Source organism: Mirounga leonina, unplaced genomic scaffold (genome assembly GCF_011800145.1).
Source record: "Mirounga leonina isolate KUSES-001 unplaced genomic scaffold, KU_Mleo_1.0 Mir_493, whole genome shotgun sequence".
Taxonomy (NCBI): domain Eukaryota; kingdom Metazoa; phylum Chordata; class Mammalia; order Carnivora; family Phocidae; genus Mirounga; species Mirounga leonina.
Genome location: NW_023270780.1, coordinates 1558146 through 1578094, shown reverse-complemented (window position 1 = coordinate 1578094; position 19949 = coordinate 1558146). Strand labels below are relative to the sequence as shown.

General features: G+C 48.2%; 3 protein-coding genes across 3 annotated transcripts in view; all 3 read left to right on the top strand.

Annotated features, from left to right (window-relative positions):
• Window positions 1-4008, top strand: part of OTUD7B (OTU deubiquitinase 7B) — a 56365-nt gene extending 52357 nt beyond the window's left edge. The window contains 1 exon segment of the mRNA XM_034989908.1: window positions 1-4008. Within this exon segment, the coding sequence (XP_034845799.1) occupies window positions 1-372 (372 nt within the window). The 3' untranslated portion in view covers window positions 373-4008.
• Window positions 4009-4274: 266 nt separating this feature from the next.
• Window positions 4275-14547, top strand: MTMR11 (myotubularin related protein 11). Its single transcript, XM_034989909.1, is given in 18 exon segments — window positions 4275-6686; window positions 7044-7134; window positions 7592-7713; window positions 7911-7971; window positions 8157-8299; window positions 8792-8870; window positions 9002-9137; window positions 9391-9478; window positions 9628-9716; window positions 9802-9926; window positions 10392-10458; window positions 10704-10774; window positions 11332-11498; window positions 11789-11962; window positions 12217-12399; window positions 13042-13335; window positions 13875-14009; window positions 14011-14547. Coding segments are annotated over 18 exon segments (2133 nt in total). The 5' UTR covers window positions 4275-6620; the 3' UTR covers window positions 14053-14547.
• Window positions 14548-15380: 833 nt separating this feature from the next.
• SF3B4 (splicing factor 3b subunit 4) lies at window positions 15381-19630 on the top strand. Its single transcript, XM_034989907.1, has 6 exons — window positions 15381-15468; window positions 15916-16044; window positions 16301-16843; window positions 17170-17376; window positions 18855-19028; window positions 19218-19630. The coding sequence occupies exons 1-6, from the start codon at window positions 15435-15437 to the stop codon at window positions 19403-19405; spliced, it is 1275 nt and encodes a 424-aa protein (XP_034845798.1). The 5' UTR covers window positions 15381-15434; the 3' UTR covers window positions 19406-19630.
• Window positions 19631-19949: the final 319 nt, after the last annotated feature.

Sequence of the window (19949 nt, the reverse complement as noted above, 5' to 3'; positions counted from 1 at the left end):
GGGGGGGGCCTACCACCCTATGCCACCTTCCCCAGACAGTGCCCTCCAGGGCGGCCCTACCCCCATCGGGACTGCATCCCATCTCTGGAGCCAGGCAGTCACCCCAAGGATGGCCTTCACAGGGGTGCATTGTTACCACCCCCGTTCCGCGTGGCTGATTCCTACAGCAACGGCTACAGAGAGCCCCCTGAGCCAGATGGATGGGCTGGAGGGCCCCGGGGGCTTCCTCCAACCCAGACCAAATGCAAACAGCCGAACTGCAGCTTCTATGGACACCCTGAGACAAACAACTTCTGCTCCTGCTGTTACAGGGAAGAACTGAGGAGGAGGGAGCGCGAACCGGGTGGGGAGCTGCTGGTGCACAGGTTCTGAGCGGGGCGGGGAGCCCTGGAGGGCAGGGGGGCTAAACAAAGAGAGTTAAGCTCAACTCATTGGCTCATCAAGACCCAGCCCCCATGCGGATGGGGCAAATGCAGTAATGTCAGTGGGAGCCTGGCCAGGAACTTCTGAAGTGTGTGTGCGCGCTGGAGAGCTGCCAGGCTGGCGAGAGCAGGTCAGGGCTGGGCGGTGCCTGGAGGGCCGCGCGAGCCCTTTGTCAATCTTGCTGGGACTGAGGAGGTACAAGGGGGAAAGATGGTGATTCTGTCTCATAACTGCTTGGGTACACCCCAGGACCTAGGGGAAATGAGGGGAAGGTTTGGTGTGTGGGGGTGGGGAGGTGGGCAGAAGTCTGGGGCAGGAGCAGGCAAAGGAGGTTCTCAGTCAATAAAAGAAAAACCAGACCAAAGTTCTTGTAGGTTGGAAAAAAGCACATGATGGTGGAGTTGGGAGTGTGGAGGGAAACTGGGGAATTAGATTTGCTGTTGATTTGAATTAAGGTAGAAATTAGGGTTGGCCAAATTCCTCCTGAAGGATCTGGAAAGACAAGGCAGTAATGTGTCCTCACGGGTGCTTATTAGGAGGGGGTTAGTTTAAATCCGTTTACTGAGATGGGAAAGGGAAGAACTTAAAAGGGGAATCCTTTGCCTCTCAAGTTTTATTTCTTCTAAACAGCCACCTGTCATCTGTTCTGGTTCGAGAGGAGATTGCTGATTGCCCCATATCTTTTCCTCATCCTTTTTGAGGGCTGAGCTCAGCTAAGATTGTGATTTTTTTTAACAACTTTAATTCTATTTAAAAAAAAAAAAGAAAAAGTTCCCTCAGGGGAAGGGAAGAGTGAGGAGAAGAGCAGCTGTGTGGGCTGAATCTTCTCCAGGTGATCTTTTGTAACTACTTAGCAATAACCACACATTGGGGTGTGAGTGCACCCTGGGGGGGGCAGGAGCAGGACATACCTTTGGCCAGACTGTTTGAAACAAAACCAAAAACCATCCTCTGCTGCTGTGTTTCTGTAGAAAGCAACTTACTTTGACTATTTTTTTTTTTAAGGAAAAGAAACAAAACGACCCCAGTGAGCAAAAACATTTTAAAAAATGATTTTTTTTTCTTCCTATGTAAGTGATTCTTTCTCCTTCCTCTCTACTTTTGGAGAATGAACTTAACATCCCGGCTTCTTTTGTTAAGCCATAGCTGACCTTAATCTGTGGTTAGTTTATTAAAATAAGAAAAAAAAAATACTTTGTAAGAAGACATATTTTTGATAATAGGATTGATGTTGAAACACGGGGGTAGGGGTTAGGGGCAATTTATAAAAAGGTAGTTAAAGAAATATATTTTAGTGAACTGTAACCACAGATCACAGATTACTCCCAATGAGCTGATCTGTCTTTGGGTTTCCCCTTTTCCCTGACTCAGCCCTTTTCCCCAGAGGGTGGGAGTGGGCCTATGGACACAGAAGGGGGAGCTCCTTTGCATTTTGCACAAAGCACAAGTCTGGACAGCCTTTACTCTGGCCAGCACAATTTCTAAGAGCTTTAAACTGGAGGACCTATCCTGGGCCAATTTTCCTTTTTCTTTCTTTCTTCCTTTCTTTTTTTTTTTTTCTGGGGGAAAAAAAAATCAACTATGCAATTGTATACACTCCTGGGTGCATATGAAGAAGGGGAATAAGTGTACTTAAGTGTCCAGAGTGTTAATCGGGGCTGTTTTTCTGTATGTGGATTTCTCTTTTGAGGTATGTACTCCTAACCCATCTCATGGAATGGCATCCCCACATTTGCTCTAAACCGGATGTGGGCTGTGTGTGTGTGTGTGTGTGTGTGTTGGGGACCTGTAATTGCCATATGTTGCTTCTGCCCAATCAGGAAAGTTGTCATCCGATGTCCCCCAAGACTGTCCTCTTCATTGGAACTGCTCAGAGTTTAGAAAGATTCCTCTTTCTTCAGCAGACTTGAAAGTCACTCATTTTTCAAATCTGATAGTCGATTTAATCATTTCATATGGCTATTAATTCTTAGGCTTTTATTTGAAAATAGAATGGTTTTCAGGAAGCACTGGGGTCAAAGGAGATAGATTCCAAAGGAGGGGATGTACATATTTTTGGCCAGGGCTGGGACTAGTACAAGAAGAGTACTCCCCTCGGTACAGAACTTTAAGGGGTACTGAAAAACTCAGTGACTAAGATAAATACATGTTAATGCAGTATTTAAAATACAATACGGGAAAACTCCATGATGAATAAAATATCAAAATCTTAAAGAAGGATCCAATAGGACTGAGATTAAGTTGAGGGAAATAAGTTGAATTGAGCAAGTATGGGGTTGAATCCTGTCCTTACAATTTTGATACTTAGTTCATTGTGGATATTTTACATTGGTTTTGATGTTCAAAAAGTACTGCATTAAGATAGTATGTTGGTTATTGAGTTTTGGGGCACCCCTTAAATTTTGTGCCCGAAGTGAGTGCCTTGCTCACCTCACCCTGTCTCTGGGGCTAGAACAGCACTGGTGAGACCATCACCTCGTGAGCTTCCATCCCCTAAGTGTGCCCAAGCAACAGGTGGCTCCAGGTCACACCCGGCACAGCTCACCTAGCTTTCCCGGAGGCGCATAGGATTCTGGCCTGGACCGATAGGAATGGGAACAGACCAGGGGTTTTCCCAGAGAGTAAAGCCAGGAAAGTTTTAATTCCCCATTGGACTGCTGTGTTTGGATTTGATTTGTTATTAGATTCTAGCTAATACTTTTGTTTTTAAAAACTGAGGACAAATGAACAAAAACAGAAACCTTGTGTCACGTTTGTTTTTGTTTTGATTTATAAACTAACCAATCCCAATTTATTTGACCTCTTTTCAAATAAAAAAGGTAGAAATTCGGGGGGGTTGCTTAGGAGTGAATATGATAAAATAGGGCTTTATTTAGGCCCTGTAGCTTTTTATTCAGCAATAAATTATTTTTGTTTAATTTGGGAAGGTAACTATATATTGAGGCATTAAAAAAAAAATTCTCCATTCTAAGGATGACGGGCCCTGAGTCAATGGATGTTTTTCAGTAGGGAATGAGTAAAGACTGTTTTGCTTTATTCTTTGAGGGGGTTTTGTGGGATGGAGGGTGAAGGAATAATGCCTGGGAAATGAAAACAGACTCTGGTTGGTTTGTGGTATTTTGGGAAGATGAGGGGGTGGAAGAGGCAAGCCCATGCAGTTACTGTGCTGGGAGAGGGGAGGAGAGGGGGACATGACGTGCACCCAAAATGAGCAAAAATTCCTTGGTTAAGGAGGGGTATGTGGCTGAAGGGGGAGGCAGATCCTGTCACCCTGGCTGAGGGATGGGATCTCTCAGGCTTAAATAAGTGCACTTAGTTCCTTTAATCCAGGGCATTGGGGTACCTACTGAGGTTTTTATTGGAGAGGGGAAATATTTGGGGTTCTTATTTTTCCCCTCTTAAGACAGTGCTACCCCTCCACCCTACATTCTCCACCCCAGCTCCCAGACGGAGCAAGTATACAATAGGATAGGTCTCCAAATTCCTACCTTAATCTGTGTCGTTTTATTGGGAGTTACAAGATTTAATCAAAAGTTTTTCCCTCATACTGGATCCTGTCAACAAAATAAAAAGATTATATCAAAACTTTTTTTTTTTTTTTTTTTAAGATTCAGTCTCTTTATGGAGTGGGGATGATGTGAAACTTGGTGCTACACAGGGCCTGGAGGGAAGTACTCTCCCTCTCTTCTTGGCTCGGTTTCTTCTCAAGCGCAACTAAAGCTTACAGACCAATAAAACAAAAGTTAGCAATGACTTCATATCGTGTATTTGGGAAGTGATACAGAGGCAGAAAAAATGGAACTGGTTCCGAATGGTCTCCTTTCTAAACAGCCACACACATCCAAGGTTCCAGTCACATTTGTCTTTCCCATTAAGGCGCTTCAGTGATGACTGTCCCCTCAGACACCAGTCGTCTTCTTTCTCCAAGCAGTCAGTGCCCCAGGCACAGATGAGAAGACAGACTTGCAAGCCCCTTCCCCGCCTGGAATCACCTGCATCTCAGATTTTTCTAATTTCTTTTTCCCTCCAGGCCCTTCAACTGCAGATTCAGTGAGTCAGACAGGCACTCCTGTCTCTTTCACTTTGTCGATACCCAGCCTGCAGATAGGGTGTTTTGCCCCTGTACTTTAAGTAGCTTAACAAAATATTTATTATGACATCCTCATGTAGACTTTATCCATGCCACCGCCCTTCACTGGCCACGTGGGTTAGGGGGGTTAGGAAAGAGGATCGGAAGCTGGCTGACGGTAACGGAGAGCAGTGGGGTGTGGGGAGGACGTTGGCCTCTTTCTGTGCTTATAACTGGATCTGTGACTCATCTTGTGAGTCACTCAGCTCCACCCCCCTCCTCCAGCTGCCCCTCCCAGCAGCCTTCACTCTTGGCACAAACCTGCAACCAGACCAGGATTCTGAAAATGGAAAAATCTGATACAGCCCCTTGCTTCTGCATCCTTCCTTTCATCCACTAAAACCTCCACTGGTGTGGGGGGTACTGAGAGGTACCCTTTTACTTAGCCCTTGGCTGTTGCCCCTTTGCATTCTCGTGCTCAGCCAAGTCACCCACTTTTTTCTGCCTTTCACCTCCCCCCATTCCCCTGATGTTTTTTTTCCTCTAGTTTGGATTCCTCTGCTGCTGCTATACCTCAAAATATTAAGAATAGAATGAGGCTCTTGAATGAAGGGTAGTGGGGAGAGGGAAAATGGAGAATGGGATTTTAAAATTGTGGAACACAGCTCTTCCTACTGCAAGAGACCTTGGGAAGTATTTCTTCCCCCAAGAGATTGAGGCCCATGGAAAGTAGGTGGGGTTGGGGGTGCTTGGGAACTTTTAGGACTTCTAGAATAAGGCTTCTGGGCCACCTTCCTAGCAGGTGTATGCCTCTTTGTTCCAAATTAACTTCCGGTCTCACAATATCTTCATTATTTCCACAATATCAGCCAAGACAGGGAACTTTTACAGCCGAGGCCGGAAGGGTGTGTGTGCTGAGGGGAGGAGAGAGTTGAGTGTCACTTTGGAAAACTGGGGCCCCCACTTAAGGTCTGCTGCCTCTGTACAGACTCAAAATCAATAAAACAGCAGCTCATTAACCCTTATTTTGTATTTCATTTCCCGTCTTTTTCGCATCTAAATGCAGACTTTTGCTTCCTACCCAGGTGCCATCAACTGCAGTTCCTTTATTTCCCTCCTAGGGTCCTCCCCACCCACCTCTGCTCTGCTCCTCAGGTTGCAGGGGGGATGGTGGGGGATGGGGCTGTTGAACTGATAGAGGTTTCCAGCCCTCAGCTTTGAAGGTCCTGAACATGAATCATTAATTTGGAGATCTGGTGTCTGGGTTGGAGGGAGGGGTCATGTACCTGGAATGGGCTCTGGTTTCCCACTGGTTGTGTGTGTGTGTGTGTGTGTGTGTGTCGGATTAAGTAGTAAGATCTCTTCCTTGGGCCTCCCTCCACCCCCAGAACTTGCACATAAACACCTGACTTGTCTGCATCCCAGAGATATTTCAATTTCTCTCCCCAGTGTTCTCAGGGCACCCTCCACATGAAGTATGTTTCATGCTCTCTGGAGAACGATGTACAAAATGCTTTTAACTCCCCTCCCTCATTTCTTGGGCCTCCCCAGGCAAAAATCCCCTGAGGCCCAATTTCCTACTACTTTTGTCAGGTGTGTCAGGGGAGGCCGCAAGGAAACCTGAACTGCTTTTGCATTCCTCCCACCACACCACCCTCTTTAAGAAGACGAAAAAACGGAGCCCAAATTACTCCGGGTTAATACTCGGTATTACTGTTCCCTCAAATAATTTCCAGTACTTGTGAACAGAAAGAGCATAGGATCTGGGATTGTGGAAAGAATCTGGGTACTTTTTTCCCGTTACCCATTTTTTCCTCACCTTTTCCAGGCTCCTCCACTTTTTCAAAACTGTGTGTATTCCCCTTTAAGGGGCTGGGCATCTCTCCCGCCCTCTCCAGAGTCGACTGAAGTTTCCGAGGAGCCTCCTCTAGCTGGGTTGGACACACCTTTCAAAAGACCCCTAATCGTGCTCCGTGCACCTCAAACGCTCCTTTCCCTGGTGCTGTCCCCTGCCCCTCTCCCTGACCTCCCTCTTCTCAACTACAAGATTCAGCCTCTCCCTAAGGGGCTTGAGCATCCTCAAAGTTTCCCACCCTTCACTGCTCCGTCCCCGGATGGAGCCAGAGAAATGTGGTGGGGGGGTCGGGGCCAGAGTTTCAACATCGCCCCCCAGAAGGCGGAGCCAGACATGGGGGTAAGGAGAGGAGACTTGGGCTTGGGAGGGAAGGGCACCGTGGGCCCGAGGGTGTGAATAAGGAGGATATGAAGATAAAAGAGGGGCTAGGAAAGGAGCTCGAAGAGGAGGGTGTGCCCCATATCAACTCGGCTTGATGGAGCTTGGTCTGTCTTTTTCACAGTCTCAAGTTCATTGTCTCATTATCCATTAACCAGCCCCTCCCTTTACTGTCTGCCAACTGGGTCCTAAGCTCCCACAGCTGCTGATCTCAGTTTCCCCTGAGAGTCTGAGTGTAGGCCTCCAATGGTGGCTGCTGAGGTAATCCCAGACCCGGGGGTTGGAGAGGCCTGGGGATTAACCCTACACCCTTCACAGCTCTCTGGACCAAAGTCTGTCCAGAGGACTGGGATGCTGGAGTCCAGGAGTTGTCAGCTTGGCAGTCACCTGGCCTTGGGATGCCTTCCAGGTAATAACTTCCCTTCCAATACTTCCAATCTCCAAAGACTTCCAAAATTTCATCCTGCTCAAACTTTGCTTCAAACCTCACCAAAGATACCTCTGTATTCCTCTACTTGCTTAAAGTGCTTCTGTCTGAGGCTTGCTCTCTTCTCTGCCAGAGCTGGCTAGGAGCCTGGACCTTGATGGTCCCTGTTTTCCTGACTCTCTTACTTCCTTTTCTCATTTACTTATTCAAGAGGTGTTTGAGTGCCTACTCTGTGCTAGGCACTGTTCTAAGCTCTAGAGTAAAAGAATACAAATGATCTCCTGCTAAGCTTTTGTTCTAGTGGAGCTGGGGGAGGATCTTAATCTTCCCTCTTTACATCCTCCTGTCACCTACACCTACACTCTCAGAGGAGTAGGTGTATACCAGTGTGGGTGACACTGGGAATAGTCATAACCTGGCTTTCCACCTTCCCCTGTAGGGGAGCAGATCCTAGCATGGGCCCCAGGGGTGAGGAAGGGGCTGGAACCTGAATTGCCTGGAACTCTGATCTGCACCAACTTGAGGGTCACCTTCCAGCCCTGTGGATGGCAACGGAGTCAGGTGAGATGGTGAGGGCAATGGAAAGGACAGTTAGTGAGAAATGGATTGGGGAGACTAGAAGGATTTAGACAAGTGAGACAGGAAGAGTTATGCTTAAGGGGTTGTCGGGATTATCTCCAGGGAGGTTAGGGATTGCCAAGGTAGGACAATGAGCAAGATTTCAGATGTCTTGAGCATCAGTCGTGTGCTTCCTCTAGGAGACTCCCCTGAGCAGTGAATATGATTTTGTCCTGGTCAACATTGGGCGATTAGAGGCTGGTGAGTGGGGGGGGGGGGGGGTAATGTGTGTGAGGTGTTGGTGAAGGGGCTTACCGGGGGCTCACCCTTCCTCATCCTTCCTCTATTCTCAGAGGGCAGCAGGGATGGAGTGGGATGGGCTGGAAGACTTCCTTGTAGAGGGACCTTGATCCATGGCTGCACTGCTTTCTAACTCTTGCCTTCAGTGAGTGGCCTGTCCAGAGTCCAGCTCCTCCGTCCAGGGTCCCCACTTAAATTTACCCCTGAGGAGATTCTCATTCATGGCCGAGACTTCCGGCTGCTCAGAGTTGCTTTTGAGGCTGGAGGACTAGAGCCTCAGGCCTTTCAGGTAAGAGGCCTTCAACCCAAAGATGACTCCTCCCCTTAGAGCCTTAGGATCCTTTCCTTGGTATTCCTACTACTCCCCGATCTCCTAGGACCCCTCTCATCCTTCTGTCTGCTTCTCTCCTCAAGGAGAGGCTAAAAGGCTGGGATAAAGGATAGTATAATGAGAGTAAGGGGCCTGAATTCTAGCCTGGCACTGCCGATTATCAGGAGTGTGACAGCAGGCAAGTTTCTTCCTTTGAGAAACAGGGAGGGCTGGATGAGATTGTTCCAGAGATTCCTCGCAGAATTGACATTCTGTGATTCTGTGATTCTGTGGTTCTGGATATGTTCTCCTGACCCCAGTTCCCACCACCTGTGTAAGCTCCCTTCCTTAGGGACTGTCTTCTCTGTTCTCTGTTGGTGGCAAAGGCAGTTGAGCAACACATGGGTCCCATGTCCTCCTCTTCACTTTTTCAGTCTAAGCCAAAAGGCTGGGATGCCCTCTCCTCCACAGGTGACCATGGCCATTGTCCGAGCCAGAGCTCAGAGCAGTCAAGCCCAACAGTATGCAGGGATATCCCTGAGCAAGGCTGGTGAGTGAGGGTGCTTTAGGGTAGGGAAAGGGTAAAGAATCTGGAAGAGCAGAGGCTGGCTGAAGACAGTAGAGCTGAGACGCTCTCTCTGGTTCCTCTTCCTTCTTTTCTGTGCTTCATTCCTGCCCTAGGCCAGAGTTCAGGGTCCAGAAAACCACCTGTTCCCCTCTTGGAGACATCAGAAGACTGGGAGACTGAGCGGAAAAAGCAGGGGGCCGGGGGCTGGAGGGTCAGCCCTGTCAATGAGAGGTTCGACGTAGCCACCAGGTGATCCCTCAGTCCACCCCAACCCCCGCTGCCCTCCCAATCTTCCCACAGTTCTCAGATCCTCTAAAGCGAGGACGGCCCACAAACTCTAGTCTCTTACGGTATCCACAAAGCTATCCCCCTTACTGCCTAGATCTCTAAACCTGAGGTCCCTTGAAATAATCCCCTCCCAAGCGACTTCCTTGTAATGACAGGTCTGCATTGTAATGAGTTCACTGAGCCAAGCTGTGACTGTTAACTCTCAATTTCACAGCCTCCCCCGTTACTTCTGGGTCCCTAAGCGAACTTTGGACAGTGAGGTCAGGAGAGCATTTGGCCACTTCCATCAGGGCCGTGGACCGGTCAGTGTGGGGGCCAGGGGTGATGATTGGGGATTAGATGGTTATGGGAGGTCAGGGGGGGTCATTGCAGAGGGAGATCAGGGTGGGGGCAGGATAGGGTGGGGCTAGCAGGTTCCCCCACGGTGATCCTAACCTCCCACCATCCGAAGCGCCTGTCCTGGCATCACCCTGGGGGCAGTGATCTTCTCCGCTGTGGTGGCTTCTATACAGCCAGCGACCCTAACAAGGAGGATATCAGGTGAGGGGAGGTTTGATGAGTAGACTCAAGGGTTGGAGGTTCAGGACAGACTTGTTCCCTTACCTTGTGACTTCTTCCCCTCCAGAGCAGTGGAGTCGATGCTCCAGGCTGGGCATTCAGATGTTGTCCTGGTGGAAACTGTGGATGAGCTGCCTAATCTTACAGATGTCCAACTTGCCCACTTGAAGCTGAGGGCCCTCTGCCTGCCTGGTGAGATAACCTCTGACCCCTACTCCCACCCCTAGGTCTGCTGACCCTAACCTGGTTTACCCTTTTGCCTGTTACAGTATGACTAACCCTTCAGGCCAAAGATCCACAGTTTTCTGTTCAACTCCCATCTCCCACAGACTCACTGATTTCCTGTCTTCCTGTCCCCAGTGTATTCTTTTTTTTTTTTAAACAGCTTTATTGAGATATAATTTACATACCATAAAATCCACCCTTCACCCATCTTAAGTGTTCAGTGAATTTTATTACATTTACAAGGTTAACAACTGTCACTGCAATTATAATTGTAGTAACCTCATGACCATTTACGGTTACTGTTCATTTCTATCCCCAGTCCTGGGTAACCACTACCCAACTTATTCTTAACCCTCAGGCTGCAGACCCTGAATCACGAATCCTGAGTTCTCCTGATCTCTTTGTCCTTCTGACCCCTCTACTCTCTCTCAGATTCATCTGCAGCCGAGGAGAAATGGCTCTCAGCCCTGGAAGGAACACGATGGTTGGATTATGTCAGGTACTCCCTCATTTTCTAGCTATGATTTATATAATTCAACCCTCCCCAACCTTCTGTTAACTTGAATTCCTAAATAGCCTTCCATTAACTCTTCTCTTTGGTTTCCCAAGAAGACTCTTATTTGCTGCTCCTTAGAAGGAAAATGGGCAGAACTTTGGAGTCTGCCTCTTTTCCATTCCATGACCCATTACTCCCTTCTTCCAGGCTTATCATTCTCCTCTCCTCTTCCTCATCTGCCCCCTCAGGTCTTGTCTTCGAAAGGCCAGTGACATCTCAGTCTTAGTGACATCCAGGGTTCGCTCTGTAGTACTCCAAGGTGAGTTTCTTGGGTTAACCTACTCCATTCCTTCCTTTTTCCTTTACCCACCCAACTGGGAGGAAGATCTATAAATCTTCCTTGTCCCCGTCTAGTACTAGGATCCTCCTCTCCTATAACTAGGAACTACCCATGGGCCCCACTCATCCTTCAGTGCTACCCCTGCCTCCCAGTAGTAGTAGTACTACTACTAGCTGTAGTGTTACCAAAGCTTGTGGTCCCTAACAGCAGGGTTCTTCGCCTTCTGTTCCCATCCTTCCATCAATAGATGGTGACTGGGTTGGAGTGGGAAGAACAGTGTGGAAGCTGGGTTGAGATTTATGATTCTGCCTCCTACACGTGAAGCTGGGTATTTCTATCCAGGTGGAGTCTGTGAACTGAATCATTCAAGGTCTTTATTTTCTTTTCACTTCTATTTGCCCTCTCAATCCTACCTAACCAAAACTTTTCTCCTCTGTGTCCCTCTCTTCTTCTTGCCACGTTTCCTTTTCCCATTTTCTTCTGCCCTAGTTTCTTGGCCCCTCCTTCTTTGTCCCTTCTCCCTCTTTGTCACCCAGAGCGCGGTGATCGTGATTTCAATGGCCTCCTCTCTTCACTCGTCCAGCTGCTTTCAGCCCCTGAAGCCCGAACACTGCTTGGCTTCCAATCACTAGTGCAGCGAGAGTGGGTGGCAGCTGGACATCCCTTCCTGACCCGACTTGGGGTAACTGGAGCCAGTGAAGAGGTAAGATCATTTGGGGAGGGTATTGGGGGAAGATTACTAAAGATGTAAGGGGATGAGAAAACTATATAGTATAATCCACTGGAAGTAAAATTGGGTTAGAAGGATCCTGAGATTAGGTTAGGTTTGAAGGGAGACCTAGATGAATGAGGCACCACAACCCCCTACTACCCTCAATCCAGATTTCCATTCCCTGACCTTAGTGGCCCTGTTGGCTGTGTCCCTTGTCCCCCATCATTTTGTCATCCTCCCCCTTTAGGTGCCTTCTAACCTCTCACTTTGCCTCTTCTCAGGCTCCAGTGTTTCTCCTCTTCCTTGATTGTGTCTGGCAGCTCCTCCAGCAGTTTCCAGCTGAGTTTGAATTCTCAGAGTTTTTCCTTCTTGCTCTTCATGACAGTGCCAGGGTTCCTGACACTCTCACATTCTTGAGAGATACTCCGTGGGAACGTGGAAAGCAGAGTGGACAGGTCAGTGACTTCCATTTCTGAGCTGCCTTTTCTTCTCCTTGAGAAATACCCTCTGAAGTTTAGTGTTGATTTATGGAAAGTGAGGTCTGTGGGTGGGAAAGGGGGAGGTTGGTGCTCATTCGCATGACTGGATTTTCACCCTACATCTGATTCCCAGAGGAAGAGGTGAGCTTTTCACAATTTTTCTCCAGACTTGGGAAAAGGATTACTTTTTTGTTTGTTTAACCACCCTTTTTCTTGTTTCCTCTGTCCAGTTCAACTCCTATACACAAATCTATACCGCAGGGTACTCCCAACTCCCTGCTGGGAACTCTGTTAACCCACAGCTGTCTGTCTGGGACTGGGATTTACGCTACAGCAGTGAACAGATACTACAATTCCATAACCCTGGCTATGACCCGGAACACTGCCCAGATTCCTGGCTCCCTAGACAGCAGGTGAGGTGTCTTCCTAAGTTCCTTTGACTTTCTCACAGGCTCATTCTATTAGAGAGGGAGAAGTAGAAAGACACGGTGTCTTGAGTTCCCCAGGGAAAACTGCCCCACACTTCTGTAGCTGTCACTTAGAGTCTCTGACTGTCCCCAGGAAGGCAGAAATCCTAGAATAGCACAGAGGATTGTCCTCATCTTTATTAGTTTTTCTCTTACACACATTTTTTTTTTTTAAGACTTATTACTTATTTTAGAGAAAGAGAGCATGTGAATGTCGGTTTGGGGCGGGGGAGAGAGAATCTCACGCAGACCCCCATTGAGCGAGCGCAGAGCCCGATGTGGGTCTGGATCTCACAACCCTGAGATCATGACCTGAGCTGAAATCAAGAGTTGGATGCTTAACTGACTGAGCCACCTAGGCAACCCCTTTCTTATACACATTTTATAAGTTTCCCTAAAATTGAATCAGACCTGAGGCCTAGTTTGAAACCTAATGAGGAGTAGAGAAAGAGTTCTCAGGGGGAGTCCTATAGTTTGATCACTAATGCAGTGAGTAGGTAGCAGGTAGACATTCCTTCCTGACGCAGTTTTGTGAAAGTGGGGTCATCTGGTTTCTAGGTTGCCAGTTGATTTCTCTTTTCCCTTTAGCCAAACTTCATGGTTCCTGGACCCCCCAGTTCTGTGTGGCTCTTCTCCAGAGGGGCTCTGATGCCCCTGAATCAGCTCTGTCCTTGGCGGGACAGTCCCTCCCTGCTGGCAGTCTCTTCTCGTTGGCTCCCTAGACCTGCTATCTCCTCTGAAAGTCTGGCTGATCAGGAGTGGGGGCTCCCCTCACACTGGGGAGCTTGCCCTTTACCCCCAGGGTTGCTGCTGCCTGGGTATCTGGGACCCCAGATCAGGCTGTGGAGACGCTGCTACCTGAGGGGAAGGCCTGAGGTCCAGGTAAGGAGGGAAGACAGGGATAGGGATAGGGAGTGGGAGAAGGGGCTTGACTGCTAAGCCAAATGTTCTGGGAGAAACCAGATGTTTTTAGGTGCTGTAAAAGCAAGGGGCTGGGGGGACTGAGGAGTGAACTACCATTCCTGTTGGTATCAGAGTGGATAAGTTTGGGAGTGTGTGTGTATGTATGGGAAAGACTGCTTATGGTTCAGATCAAGTAGAACCTAGGGCATAGTTGGGAGGAGGAAAGAGAATTAAAGATGCCAGAGGTGATGGGAACTAGACTTCTCATGGGGATCACTTTGTAAGGTATACAAAGATCAACTTTTTTGTATAAAATTGTATAAAAGTATAATTTTATAAAATTTTATAAAAGTATAAAAAAACACTAGGATGTGCACCTGAAACTAACAGGATATTGTATGTCAATTATAATAGTAATAATAATTTAAAAAGATACCAGAAGTAATGGACAGCTCTCAGAAACAGGGAGCTAGAGCTGTAATAATACTCCTCTCTGCCTTTCTTCACCCCCTCCCCAGAAAGGCCTCTCAGCTCCCACAGTCTCTGGCCTCCAGGATGAGCTATCCCATCTTCAGGAGCTTTTAAGGAAATGGACACCAAGAATATCTCCTGAGGATCATTCCAAGAAAAGAGATCCAAATACCATTGTCTCCCAATCCCGTTGAAATCGCTGTCTTTTTTATGGGCACGGCATAGGGTGATCTGGGGTGAGGGAGGGTTCTTTTTAATCCTCCAATTTTTCTTACCTGTTCTTGCTGTCTCAGCTTTTGACACTCCAGCCCTCAACAAGCTCACTGACCTGGCTTTCCGTTGCAGATGGGTGGTGCTAACCTTCTCCTAGTTGCCCTGTCCAGTTCCGTTCTTCGAGATAGGTTTCTTAGGATTTCAGGAATTAAGAAACAAAAGCAATCCAGAATACGATTACCTTTGGTTTTTTTCAGGGCAATTCTATCCCTTTGGATATCCAGCTGTTAAATTGTGAGACGAGAGATGTTCATCAGTTCTAACAAGATGGCCTACAGAACTCATTCTCACCTCCTCTGGCTGCTTCTGTAATTCCAGTTTGTTTCTTCCCTTTAGTTTTCTATGGGTATGCAGTGGGTATGGGAGGCACCCTGTCTCTGCCAATTGTATATTTTGTAGTATCATTTCTATTTAAGGAGTTCATTAAAAAACAGTATTTATACACGGTGCTGGCGTTATCTCTTGTGTCTGAATAAAAGATCCTAGGTTAAGAAATTGATGGGTATGAACCGGAAGAGGATGGGACCCACCATTTTACTGTTAAGGAAATATGGGGCTAGGTCAGGCCAAGTCCACACGCAACTTTTTAGAGAAGATGGGGCGAAGAGCATACCAAGACATTGTTGCTGGGCCTGGGGTGTTCTGGCGGTTGAAACTGAGGCCTCTGGACTCCAACGTCAACCACCCCTCGGCTTTGGTCACACTTCGTCTCTGGGCCTCAGGTTTCCATCACCCCCCATGCAATAGGACTAGGTGAGCTTGGACGTCACCCCAGCTCAGACGTTCCGCAAACCTCTCCCTTGAGGAAAAACGAAACGCCTCAAGCCCAGGGTGGGGCCGAGGCCGCAGCTGCCCACAGGCGGCGGGCCAAGGTGACGGCTCCCTCCGTGACCTAAGACAGGCGAATCCTTAGGATGGGGGGGGGAGGCTTCCTCAGCACACCCTTATCCGGGGAACAAAATAAGGATCGTTGGCCAACAAAATATTTTTAAAAAGTCAAGTTTTGTTCTTTTAGCTCCCGAATTTACATTTTTGGGAGCACTGTGATCCTTTAACGCCTAGCACTGCCTTAAGAAGGTCTGGGAATTTCCATTCTGCCTTCCTCGCTTTGATCGCTCGCAACGGCAACTCCGCACAGGACCATAAGCCGGAGAAGCGGGTCCCACGAATCACGTCTTCTCCACAGTTTCTAAGATGGCCGCGGCCACTTCCGGCTCCTCCCCCGCCACGGGCCCGCCCACCACCCTCACGACAGCCTTCGCCCCGGAAGTGGAAGTAGTGACTGCGGTCAGAGGGCGGGATCGCTGCCTGGAGACGGCGGGAGCTCTTTCGCCATGGCGGCCGGGCCGATCTCCGAGCGGAACCAGGGTGATTGGAGGGGGAACCCGGAATGGGCCCAGGGGAGCTGGGAGGCCTCGACTAGGGCCAGCAGTGTTTTCGCCGGGTCTAGAGATCCGATTCCCCCGGAGGGCGGGAGACCGGCTGCCGTGCCTGCTGGGGGCGGGGTGGCCGGGTGCAGGCTGAGGCCTGTAGGTGTGATGCTCTGCCCAATCCCCTCTGCCTTGTCATTCAAAAAAACAAACAAACGAGCAAACAAAAACCAGAAACAAAGCAGTTGACAGAGAATTTGCAGCAAAACCTTCGGTTAGACTTAAGGTTCTCTAGTTCTGGAAAGAGAGAGGTGTAAGGGCTTAACTTTCTTTTTTTTCCCATTTGCTCGTATACCCCATCCCCACTCCCATTTCCCCGCCTGTCACCTCCTTGTTTCCTGTCATTATCTCATCCCTGCCCCAATCTCCTGCTCCTATCCTCCAGATGCCACTGTCTACGTCGGGGGCCTGGACGAGAAGGTTAGCGAACCATTGCTGTGGGAGCTATTTCTCCAGGCAGGGCCAGTAGTCAACACCCACATGCCAAAGGATAGAGTCACAGGTCAGCACCAAGGTGAGTATATGACAAGAGGTGTGTTTACGTATTGGGGGGACAAACTGTGCCTGGAGGATTCCAGCAGTTTTCGTAGCTGTTTGGAATGAATCACTTGCAGGTTCTTCCTTTTAAGTGTAGCTCACAGTTTGCTTCTGGAACCATTCTCAGTTGAAGTGAGGTTGTTATTTCATGTTCTTTGTGTTTTGGAAGGTGAATGAGTTATACCCAGTTTTGAATCACTTAAGTTGTTAATCTCCACTCTTCTGCTTCCCAGGCTATGGCTTTGTGGAATTCTTGAGTGAGGAAGATGCTGACTATGCCATTAAGATCATGAACATGATCAAACTCTATGGGAAACCAATACGGGTGAACAAAGCATCAGCTCACAACAAGAATCTGGACGTGGGGGCCAACATTTTCATTGGCAATCTAGATCCGGAGATTGATGAGAAGCTGCTTTATGATACTTTCAGCGCCTTTGGGGTCATCTTACAAACCCCGAAGATTATGCGGGACCCTGACACAGGCAACTCCAAAGGTTATGCCTTTATTAATTTCGCTTCCTTTGATGCTTCGGATGCAGCTATTGAGGCCATGAATGGGCAGTATCTCTGTAACCGCCCTATCACTGTGTCCTATGCCTTCAAGAAGGACTCCAAGGGTGAGCGCCATGGCTCAGCAGCTGAACGACTTCTGGCAGCCCAGAACCCACTCTCCCAGGCAGACCGCCCTCATCAGCTGTTTGCAGATGCACCCCCTCCACCCTCAGCTCCCAATCCTGTGGTATCATCATTGGGGTCCGGGCTTCCTCCACCAGGTAAAGCTTTTATTCAAAATATTTTTGTCTTGGGTTTGGGGTGTGGTGGGGGTGGGGCAGGAGGAAGGATAAAGAACTGGATAAAGGGGGACGTGGAGTCAGTAGGTGATGAGAAAAGGAGTGAGGTACGACAGTTGTGGTGGGGAAGAAAGTCGTTGACTTGAGGAGGCTGAAGTTGTTCAGAGTTGTCTAGTATTGCTTCTGACTTTAGAGAGCTGGGAGGAAGGGAAGGGAGCTTATCTTGCCTGAAGAGGCCAGACTGAACAGGCTTCTCTAAAGACATTCTCTCCTTACTATCATTAACTCTTCTTCCATTTCCTCTGTAGGCATGCCTCCTCCTGGGTCCTTCCCACCCCCAGTGCCGCCTCCTGGAGCCCTTCCACCTGGGATACCCCCAGCCATGCCCCCACCACCTATGCCTCCTGGGGCTGGAGGACATGGCCCACCATCAGCAGGAACCCCAGGGGCTGGACATCCTGGACATGGACACTCACATCCTCACCCATTCCCACCGGGTGGGATGCCCCATCCAGGTGGGTGTTCTTTGCTGGGGAAGGGAGGGATGAGCCTGGTGGAGGAGCTCTATTGCCACTTATGGTGTTGCCCGTGTCCCTCAGCAATAATAATAATGGATAGTCCCAGAACTCTACTTTTCTTCAGACGTTAGTTTATAAAAACAAACACAAAATACTGCTGTCTGTTTACTTTAACAACTACCACCCTGTCTCCATTTCTTGTGTAAGTTTATCCAAAGAGTATTACTGTGCTTGCTGTTTTTTCCCTTTAACTTTTACATCATTTCTGTCCTCTGACTTCTCTCCCAAAGCAGTAACCTAATTGTCAAATCTAGGGGGTGTTTCCATTCCTTATCTGGTTTGCCCTTTGGTGTACCTGAAACTGGGCATGTCATCCTTTTTGAAAATCTTGTCCCTTGGTTTTTCTGGATTCTTCATCTAGGTCTGATTCATTAATCTTAGCCACCTTAATAGGCGTCCTTTCCCCCTCTCCATGTAGTTAGGTTTTTGTATTTGGTTCTCTTTTCTGCATAGTTCCATGACTTGTACACTGATGCCTCCTAGATATGTGTGTCTGGTCCATGACCCTTAATCCTGCTGCCTGATGGACAGCTCCACTTTTCTAGCCTTTCCTTCAAACCAATTCTTCCTCTAGTATTTTTGTTTTCAGATGCTTAATTCAGAAATCTGGGAACTATTTTTAACAACTTGCTATCACCCCACTCTAGATACCAAGTCTTATTAATATTTCTGGCATTGGCCCCCACTGCCAGTGCCCTAGTTCAGGCCCCCTCAGACTCATTATTTCACACCTAGTTTATTGTAGTAATTTCCTAACATTTTGACTCCAGTTTCCCTGTTTTTGATCCACTTGCACAGAGTCATTTTTCTAAAACACAGATGTTCACACACCCTTGCTCGAAATTCTTCTGTTGCTCCCTTTCACCTACAGAGTCAAACTTGTCACCATAGCATTCTAGGCTTTTCAGGATCGTTGCCTGCCAGTTACTCCCATGACTACATGCTGCTCTTTATTTCTGAGTTACTGGTTTCCCTGAACATACTATGCTGTTTGATGCCCCTGTGATTTGCACATGCTAATGTTTCCTGCCTGGGGTGTTCTAGTCCACTCTCTTGTCCACTTGAAAAATTCTTACTCATTCTTTAGAATTAGATCTTTACTCAGTGTCTCTGCTACCTTCCCACATCCTGTCAGTGGAATAATCACTCCATCTGTTACATATTTCTGCAGCACTGTTATAGCGTTTAAATCATGGAAGGAGCAAGTGAAGTGGGTGAGCAGTTGATTGGGGGAGGTAGTTGATTTGTTTGTACCCTTGGAATGGGGTTGAGGATAAAGGCACTTTGTACCAGCCTTATTTTCCATACTTCTGATGTCACTTCTTTCTCAATTTTGTTCTCTTCTTTTCTCCATTTTCTTTGCTCTCTGTATTCCTTTTGTCTCCTTTCTCTTTGTGTTTGTTTTGTTCTCACAGGGATGTCTCAGATGCAGCTGGCCCACCATGGCCCTCATGGCTTAGGACACCCCCATGCTGGGCCCCCAGGCTCTGGGGGGCAGCCACCACCCCGACCGCCACCTGGAATGCCTCATCCTGGACCTCCTCCAATGGGCATGCCCCCTCGAGGGCCTCCATTTGGATCTCCCATGGGTAAGTAGGCTCTAGCCACCTTCCTCATCCTCGAGTATCATAGTCTTGCAGCTTCCTTTGTCACAGCCCTGTCCCCTGCCCTTTATTTCCATTTCTGCTCATGGTCTCCCTGTCGGTGTTCTCCATACATTCGCCCAACATCAGCACTTCCTATTTCTTGCCTTGACTGATTTCTTTTTCTTTGTGCAGGTCACCCAGGTCCTATGCCTCCACATGGGATGCGTGGACCTCCTCCACTGATGCCTCCTCATGGATACACTGGGCCTCCACGACCCCCACCCTATGGCTACCAGCGGGGGCCCCTCCCTCCACCCCGGCCCACCCCCCGGCCTCCAGTTCCCCCTCGTGGCCCACTTCGAGGCCCTCTTCCTCAGTAATTTCTTATTCTCTTGCCTCCTGTTCTATCTTCCCAATATCTTTTCAATTCCTTGGACCAATCAGAGTTGCTGTAGCTCCCTATGGCTAAGGCACTAATCCCTCTCAGGCCTTTTTTTTTTTCCCCTTAAGTGTAATGTTTTTCACAGGAGGTTTTATTTTTTTTCTGTGTTGGTCCTAAGTGTTTTACAAATGCACAGAGAAAATAAAACTAAACTCCTTGTTTATTCTTCGTGTTGTTTTCCCTGGCAGAGTAACTTCTCTCTTTTCTCTAGGAAGAGAGAGGTCAGTATGTTGGGAGAGGAATGGTAAGGTAGGAGTGAGGATGCTTAATTGCATTTTTTTTTTTAAGATTTTTTCATTTATTTGACAGAGACACAGCGAGAGAGGGAACACAAGCAGGGGGAGTGGGAGAGGGAGAAGCGGCTTCCCGTGGAGGAGGGAGCCCGATGCGGGCCTCGATCCCAGGACCCTGGGATCATGACCTGAGCCGAAGGTAGACGCTTGATGACTGAGCCACTCAGGCGCTCCTGCTTATTGCATTTT

Excerpts from the sequence above, each read along its gene's own strand:
- SF3B4 (XM_034989907.1), top strand. The coding sequence starts at position 15,435 with ATGGCGGCCGGGCCGATCTCCGAGCGGAACCAGG. Across the intron at positions 16,844-17,169 it reads GTCCGGGCTTCCTCCACCAG|GCATGCCTCCTCCTGGGTCC; the intron begins GTAAAGCTTTTA and ends TTTCCTCTGTAG. Across the intron at positions 19,029-19,217 it reads TCCATTTGGATCTCCCATGG|GTCACCCAGGTCCTATGCCT; the intron begins GTAAGTAGGCTC and ends TTCTTTGTGCAG.